At 45.2% G+C, this 9035-nt stretch overlaps 1 protein-coding gene across 1 annotated transcript in view; it reads right to left on the bottom strand.

Moving 5' to 3' along the window:
- Positions 1-2822: 2822 nt before the first annotated feature.
- Positions 2823-9035, bottom strand: part of mtus2b (microtubule associated tumor suppressor candidate 2b) — a 171083-nt gene continuing 164870 nt past the window's right edge. The window contains exons 11-16 of the mRNA XM_036965045.1: positions 7041-7146; positions 6605-6678; positions 6405-6503; positions 4841-4960; positions 4411-4508; positions 2823-3990 (exon numbers count right to left, since the gene is read on the bottom strand). Coding sequence (XP_036820940.1) covers positions 3744-3990; positions 4411-4508; positions 4841-4960; positions 6405-6503; positions 6605-6678; positions 7041-7146 — 744 coding nt within the window. The 3' untranslated portion in view covers positions 2823-3743. The remainder of the gene's footprint in view (positions 3991-4410; positions 4509-4840; positions 4961-6404; positions 6504-6604; positions 6679-7040; positions 7147-9035) is intronic.

The following is a 9035-nucleotide window of genomic DNA, read 5'->3' as shown; positions in this document are numbered from 1 at the left end:
TCAGAGAAAACATATTTTGATTGTCAGTTCAACATGATTCTCTGGGTTGTTGTAAATCCTCTATGTAAAGCAGTTCAACATGATTCTGAGTTGTTGTAAATCCTCTATGTAAAGCAGTTCAACATGATTCTCTGGGTTGTTGTAAATCCTCTATGTAAAGCAGTTCAACATGATTCTGAGTTGTTGTAAATCCTCTTTGTAAAGCAGTTCAACATGATTCTCTGGGTTGTAGTAAATCCTCTATGTAAAGCAGTTCAACATGATTCTCCTAGTTATTGTAAATCCTCTATGTAAAGCAGTTCAACATGATTCTCTGGGTTGTTGTAAATCCTCTATGTAAAGCAGTTCAACATGATTCTCTGGGTTGTTGTAAATCCTATATGTAAAGCAGTTCAACATGATTCTCTGGGTTGTTGTAAATCCTCTATGTAAAGCAGTTCAACATGATTCTCTGGGTTGTTGTAAATCCTCTATGTAAAGAAGTTCAACATGATTATCTGGGTTGTTGTAAATCCTCTATGTAAAGCAGTTCAACATGATTCTCTGGGTTGTTGTAAATCCTCTATGTAAAGCAGTTCAACATGATTCTCTGGGTTGTTGTAAATCCTCTATGTAAAGCAGTTCAACATGATTATCTGGGTTGTTGTAAATCTTCTATGTAAAGCAGTTCAACATGATTCTCTGGGTTGTTGTAAATCCTCTATGTAAACAGGAAAGACGAGGCGAAATGAGAGTAGAGGCGTGGTAGTCTGAAGTCAGATGGGGAGGATTGTAGAGAGGCAGTCTGACATGGTCCAATACAGGCAGAAGACTGTCCTACGTAAAGTACATCCCAACTGTGAATTTAACTCTAAAGTAAAGTACTACACAGTACTACAGTCTATGGACCCTAAAGTACTGCACAGTACTACTGTCTATGGACCCTAAAGTACTACACAGTACTACAGTCTATGAACCCTAAAGTACTGCACAGTACTACTGTCTATGGACCCTAAAGTACTGCACAGTACTACTGTCTATGGACCCCAAAGTACTACACAGTACTACTGTCCATGGACCCTAACGTACTGCACAGTACTACTGTCTATGGACCCTAAAGTACTGCACAGTACTACTGTCTATGGACCCTAACGTACTGCACAGTACTACTGTCTATGCACCCTAACGTACTGCACAGTACTACTGTCTATGGACCCTAAAGTACTACTGTCTATGGACCCTAACGTACTGCACAGTACTACTGTCTATGGACCCTAACGTACTGCACAGTACTACTGTCTATGGACCCTAAAGTACTGTACAGTACTACTGTCTATGGACACTAAAGTACTACACAGTACTACAGTCTATGGACCCTAAAGTACTGCACAGTACTACTGTCTATGGACCCTAAAGTACTACACAGTACTACTGTCTATGGACCCTAAAGTACTGCACAGTACTACTGTCTATGTACCCTAAAGTACTGCACAGTACTACTGTCTGTGGACCCTAACGTACTGCACAGTACTACTGTCTATGGACCCTAACGTACTACTGTCTATGGACCCTAAAGTACTGCACAGTACTACTGTCTATGGACCCTAAAGTACTACACAGTACTACTGTCTATGGACCCTAACGTACTACTGTCTATGGACCCTAAAGTACTACACAGTACTACTGTCTATGGACCATAAAGTACTACTGTCTATGGACCCTAAAGTACTGCACAATACTACTGTCTATGGACCCTAAAGTACTGCACAATACTACTGTCTATGGACCCTAAAGTACTACATAGTACTACTGTCTATGGACCCTAAAGTACTGCACAGCCCTACAGTGACCCTCAACTACAGTACTGAACGGATGCCTTGACGATCCCAGTCTTTCCAGGACAGCATCGGTGTTATGTCAGTAAATTGTGTGTCCAACATTGATCCGCCATGTGGCTCAGTAGCAGTCTAGGGCTAACTGGATTAAATGGGGTCGTCAGGACTTCATGATCTTATCCAGTGTGTAGAATTTCAGTGCTGCTTACTTATACACTGTAACTATTCATATGCGGTGCAACATGTAGCCTAGCGGTCAACAGCCTTGAGCCAGTAACCGAAAGCCCCCCCCCCCCCCCCCCCCCCGAGCTGACTAGATGATAATTTTTTTTTTATCTGTCGATGTGCCCTTGAGCAAGGCACTTAACCCGAATTGCTCCTGTTAGTCTCTCTGGAGAAGACTGTCTGCTAAACGACTAACACATACATGTAATATGCACTATATGAAAGCTAACATTATGAATACACATATGCAGTTGTTGTTTCTTAATGCTGTCGTGTAGTTCCCGGGGGGGGGGGGGGGGGGGGGGGGGGGGCCTTGAGAAGGATATTGCTGGTGAGAGACCTGCCTACTGTATACAGAAGGCAGACAGTAAAAGGCAGGACAGCGAAGGCGCTTCTTGTATTCATTTGTTGCGTGTCTGACCAGTAGCTGAAGATACAGCGGAAGGTAAATACATGGGGAGAGATACTGTAGGCACCATGAGATCCAAAATGGCGGAGAGAGTCCTTCTTCTACGTCAGTCTGTCTGCTTGATAGCACAGACCTTGTGATATTATGACAATGCGTGGGAGGCGGAGATACAAACCAGATGGATGGAGGGGAGCTCTGCCCTCGGTCCTTACTCTGGGAAACACGTTCTGTCACTTCAGAATTTGTCACACAGATGTGTTGCCTTGGCCTGTGTCTATATCCATCTAGTAGTGGAACATTGGACCTGTACAAGTTTTACAGACAGAGGGGTCGTTCACCTCAGAGATACTAAACTGAACCCCCCCCCCCCCCCCCCCCCCCCCCCCCCTCAAACGGGTCTGGTCAGCATTGAAGCCAACTATCCTTAGATAGGGACACTAATATGCACTAAGGGGGAAAACGTTTCTGGAGTTGACTGGATGGAGACATATTTCTCCCTCGTCGGGATAGAACGTTGATTAAATAAAGAGAATAAAAATTAAAGAGGAAAATGATGGATGAAAAGTCCCAGAGTTCCGGGGATGAATGGATGGAAGGAGAGACGTTGTGGGTAGAAGGAGAAGTTCCTCCGTCCTCCATATTAAAAAAAGGGAGAGAAAAAGGAAGGGACTTCCCAAGACGAGTCAGTGGATGGATGAAGTCAGTGGATGGATGAAGTCAGTGGATGGATGAAGTCAGTGGATGGATGAAGTCAGTGGATGGACGGAGTCAGTGGATGGATGAAGTCAGTGGATGGACGAAGTCAGTGGATGGACGGAGTCAGTGGATGGATGAAGTCAGTGGACGGATGAAGTCGGTGGACGGATGAAGTCAGTGGATGGACGGAGTCAGTGGATGGATGAAGTCAGTGGACGGATGAAGTCAGTGGATGGATGAAGTCAGTGGATGGACGGAGTCAGTGGATGGACGGAGTCAGTGGATGGATGTAGTCAGTGGATGGACGGAGTCAGTGGATGGGTGAAGTCAGTGGATGGATGAAGTCAGGGGATGGATGAAGTCAGTGGATGGATGAAGTCAGTGGATGGACGGAGTCAGTGGATGGATGTAGTCAGTGAATGGATGAAGTCAGTGGATGGATGAAGTCAGTGGGATGGACGAAGTCAGTGGGATGGACGAAGTCAGTGGATGGATGAAGGGATGTAGTGGGAGGAAGAAATGCTCTTCCATCATCCCCCTCATCTGGAAAAGGAGATTAGGGAGATGGAGACGATGGGAAGGCATTGAGGAGAGGCGTCTCATTGGTGGTAGGAGTGCGGTCGTGCGGGTGACCCAGGGCCAGCGGAGGAACGGTGGTGACCAGGGGAGGAGGTGTTGGAGGAGTGGAGGATGGGAGAGCCTCGGTGGATGGGGGAGCCGGTGGGGGACATGTGAGGGCTCTGCAGACGCCACAGCAGCTCCTCGTTGTTCCGACTCAAGCGTTTCTTCTCGTTGCTCTCCTTCTCCATTGACTCCTGGAGGTTGGCGTTCTCTTCCGAGAGTTGTCTAAATGGGAGAACAGAGGGTAGAGGGAGGAAAAGTGGAGGAGAGGGGATGGATAGAGGGGGAGGGGGAAGGGTTAGAGAATGGGAGGGTGGAAGAGGGATAGTGTTGAGGGGTTGTAAAAAAAAACAATATTATTTATGAGATAACAAAAGACAGAACGAACACCTTTAAAAGGTCTGTCCTTGTCTATCCTGGCCCTCAGGTCTTCATTCTGCTGGTGTCTGTTACCTGGACATGGCTAGGTTCTTGTCTATCCTGGCCCTCAGGTCTTCATTCTGCTGGTGTCTGTTACCTGGACATGGCTAGGTTCTTGTCTATCCTGGCCCTCAGGTCTTCATTCTGCTGGTATCTGTTACCTGGACATGGCTAGGTTCTTGTCTATCCTAGCCCTCAGGTCTTAATTTTGCTGGTGTCTGTTACCTGGACATGGCTAGGTTCTTGTCTATCCTGGCCCTCAGGTCTTCATTCTGCTGCTGTAACATCTGCACTCTTTCCTCCAGGAACACGTTCTTTTGGGCCTGCTCAAAAACACATGGACAGTAGCGCCAACATTAAATTCAACATTACACACACACATACACAGCACAACGTTTAATTATTCAAACCAACCGCTTTCTCTGCTCAATTAAAAAGCCACCACTCTCTGAAGGTGTATGAATGCTTGTTCTGTCACTCTGCCTTATTGGCTTGAGTTCTCACATAACCATTCTGATAGATAACCATTCTGACACAACCATTTGGAGCCTACCATTCTGACAGATAACCATTCATTTTGAGCCTACCATTCTGACAGATAACCATTCATTTTGAGCCTACCATTCTGACAGATAACCATTCATTTTGAGCCTACCATTCTCTCCAGCTCTGAGATCTTGACATCCTGTTCGTGGATCTGTTGATTCTTCATTAAAAGAACTTCCTTCAAGCTCTTCAGATCCTCCTCAATGTGCTGGTATGGAGCCAGAGCATCCTGAAGGCAAACCAAGAAATGACTAGGGACTGAATCCCATTTATAATGCAAGCATTGATCAACTCTAAAGTCCCGTCTATACCTGGTGCTGACATGGGTCCCTTGTCTTGATTGTGTCTCCATTCTGAATGTGCACACATTTCCAGAAATTTGTCGACACATGGCGGTAAAATGTGCCTGTCCCTTCCTTTCTACACATGATTTGACAGATATTCCATAAACGCAACATGTATGAGCTGAAATTGAAGATCCCCAAAATGTTACATACAACTATAAAAAGCGTATTTCTCTACAATTTTGTGAACAACTTTGTTTACATCCCTGTCAGTGAGCATTTCTCCTTTTCCAAGATAATCCATCCACCTGACCAGGTGTGGCGTATCAAAAAGCTGATTAAACAGCATGATCATTACACAGGTGCACCTTGTGCTGGGGACAATAAAAGGTCACTCTAAAATGTGCAGTTTTGTCACACAACACAATACCACAGATGTCTCAAGTTTTGAGGGCGCGGGCAATTGGCATGCTGACCGTAGGAATGTCCACCGGAGCCTTTGCCAGATAATTGAATGTTCATTTCTCAACCATAAGCCACCACCAAACGTTGTTTTAGAGAATTTGGCAGTATGTCCAACGGGCCTCACAACCGCAGACCACGTGTAACCACGCCAGCTCAGGACCTCCACATCCGGCTTTTTTAACTGTGGGAAAAAGTAGATGAGCCTGGCTCCCAAGTGGGTGGGCCTCCCAAGCCCACCCATGGCTGAGCCCCTGCCCAATCATGTAAAATCCATAGATTATGGTTTGTATATGAACTCAGTAGAATTGTTGCATTTATATTTTTTGTTCAGTATATTTTAAAGTCAATGGTGCCACCTGTCAATGGTTTTAGACTTAAGATATTTTTCCATTTAACGAGGCAAGTCAGTTGAGAACAAATTCTTATTTTCAATGACGGCCTAGGAACAGTGGGTTAACTGCCTGTTCAGGGGCAGAACGACCTTGTCAGCTCAGGGGTTTGAACTTGCAACCTTGCGGTTACTAGTCCAACGCTCTAACCACTAGGCTACCCTGCCACCTCTACACTCTAACCACTAGGCTACCCTGCCGCCTCTACACTCTAACCACTAGGCTACCCTGCCGCCTCTACACTCTAACCACTAGGCTACCCTGCCACCTCTACACTCTAACCACTAGGCTACCCTGTATAACGATGATTTAAATGGTTTCACTGTCTAGATCCGTCTACACCAGTAAGATATTCAGATAACAATGTCTGACTACCTCCGGAGATGGGCAGGAGAGGATCTGATCACAATGTGTTTCTTTTAATCATCTACCCCCAGTTAAAATATCTGATCACAATGTGTTTCTTTTAATCATCTAACCCCAGTTAAAAGATCTGATCGCATGTTAGCAGCAGGTATAAAGGGGCTGCTGTTACCACTATCTGTTCGTCGGTGCTCCTGCGTAGAGCCTCCTCAAAGCGCTTGGCTCGGTCTCTCAGGCTGCGGTTCTGAAACGTCAGCGTGTCCACCTGGTCCTGGACAGAAGTAAATTATACATTATACACAGTATGTAATCATTACAAACAATTGATTGATTGGTTCATTGACTGATAACATTACCGTAACTCTACCGTACCTGCAGCGACAGTCTGAGCTTCTCAAAGTCCTCTTCCAATGACTTCCTCTGCTGCTCATGGGCCATCTTCAGGTCTGATGGAAACATCAGAACACAACTTAGTCAGGATGTGGTTGAGTCTCTCTCTCTCTCTCTCTCTCTCTCTCTCTCTCTCTCTCTCTCTCTCTCTCTCTCTCTCTCTCTCTCTCTCTCTCTCTCTCTCTCTCTCTCTCTCTCTCTCTCTCTCTCTCTCTCTCTCTCTCTCTCTCTCTCTCTCTCTCTCTCTCTCTCTCTCTCTCTCTCTCTCTCTCTCTCTCTCTCTCTCTCTCTCTCTCTCTCTCTCTCTCTCTCTCTCTCTCTCTCTCTCTCTCTCTCTCTCTCTCTCTCTCTCTCTCTCTCTCTCTCTCTCTCTCTCTCTCTCTCTCTCTCTCTCTCTCTCTGTATTTTATAAATGTACTTTTGACAGTCCTGGCATGCTCCTCCTTGAGAGTGACCAGCGTGTCGTTGTGGTTGTTCTCCATTTCAGTCAGAGCCTCCTCATGGTTCTCCGTCACCTCCTCCATCTGGAGACACACAGGAACACAGTGGGTCAATCACAATCACAGTCAGTCAAAACCTACTGTTGTTATTTTGTGTGTCTGTACAGTGGCATTCGGAAAGTATTCAGACCCTTTGATTTTCTTCCACATTTCGTTACGTTACAGTCTTATTCTTAAAATGGATTAAATCGCATTTTCCCCTCATCAATCTACACACAATACCCCCTAATGACATCACAATACCCCCTAATGACATCACAATACCCCATAATGACATCACAATACCCCATAATTGTCACACCCTGACCATAGTTTGCTGTGATCTGGTGTGATCTGAGTGGGCATTTTATGTTGGATGTCTTGTTTGTCTATTTCTACGTCTGGCCATATATGGTTCTCAATCAGAGGCAGGTGTTAGTCATTGTCTCTGATTGGGAACCATATTTAGGTAGCATGGGTTTCACTGTGTGTTTGTGGGTGATTGTTCCTGTCTCTGTGTTTTGCACCAGATAGGGCTGTTTTTGGTTTTCCACGTTTATTGTGTTGTAGTGTTCGTGTTTATCTTTATGTTATTAAACACGAATCAAAGAAACCACGCTGAATTTTGGTCCGCCTCTCCTTCACCACTAGAAAACCGTTACAATAATAACAAAGCCAAAAAAAGCTTTTTAAACATTTGTGAAAATGTATAAAAACAAAACAAATGAAATATCAAAAAGAAAGAAAACAAAAATATATTACATTTACATAAGTATTCAGACCCTTTACTCAGTACTTTGTTGAAGCACCTTTGGCAGCGATTACAGTCTTGAGTCTTCTTGGGTAAGATGCTACAAGCTTGGCACACCTGTATTTGAGGGGTTTCTCTCATTTTTCTCTGCAGATCCTCTCAAGCTCTGTCAGGTTGGATGGGGAGCGTTGCTGCACAGTCTCTCCAGAGGTGTTCGATCGGGTTCAAGTCCGGGCTCTGCCTGGGCCACTCAGAGACCCGAAGCCACTCCTGCGTTGTCTTGGCAGTGTGCTTAGGGTTGTTGTCCTGTTGGAAGGTGAACCTTCGCCCCAGTCTGAGGTCCTGAACTCTTTGGAGCAGATTTTCATCAAGGATCTCTCAGTACTTTGTTCCGTTCATCTTTCTGTCCCTCGATCCTGACTAGTCTCCCAGTCCCTGCCGCTGAAAAACATCCCCACAGCATGATGCTGCCACCACCATGGTTCACCATAGGGATGATGCCAGGTTTCCTCCAGACATGACGCTTGGAATTCAGGCCAAAGAGTTCAATCTTGGTAACATAGACCAGAGAATCTTGTTTCCTACTTACAAAGCATGTAGAGGTTTGTAATTTTTATCATAGGTACACTTCAACTGTGAGAGACGGAATCTAAAACAGAAATCCAGAAAATCACATTGTATGATTTTTAAGTAATTAATTTGCATTTTATTGCATGACATAAGTATCTGATACATCACAAAAGCAGAACTTAATATTTGGTACAGAAACCTTTGTTTGCAATTACAGAGATCATACGTTTCCTGTAGTTCTTGACCAGGTTTGCACACACTGCAGCAGGGATTTTGGCCCACACTCCTCCATACAGACCTTCTCCAGATCCTTCAGGTTTCTGGGCTGTCGCTGGGCAATACGGACTTTCAGCTCCCTCCTTGAGATGCTTCTTACAGAGCCACTCCTTAGTTGCCCTGGCTTTGTGTTTTGGGTCGTTGTCATGCTGGAAGACCCAGCCACGACCCATCTTCAATGCTCTTACTGAGGGAAGGAGGTTGTTGGCCAAGATCTCGTGATACATGGCCCCATCCATCCTCCCCTCAATACGGTGCAGTCATCCTGTCCTCTTTGCAGAAAAGCATCCCCAAATAATGATGTTTCCACTTCCATGCTTCATGGTTGGGATGGTGT

Source organism: Oncorhynchus mykiss, chromosome 27, assembly GCF_013265735.2.
Source record: "Oncorhynchus mykiss isolate Arlee chromosome 27, USDA_OmykA_1.1, whole genome shotgun sequence".
In the NCBI taxonomy this organism is placed as follows: Eukaryota; Metazoa; Chordata; class Actinopteri; order Salmoniformes; family Salmonidae; genus Oncorhynchus; species Oncorhynchus mykiss.
The sequence above is the reverse complement of the archived record's forward strand: the minus strand, read 5'-3'. Positions and strand labels throughout refer to the sequence as shown.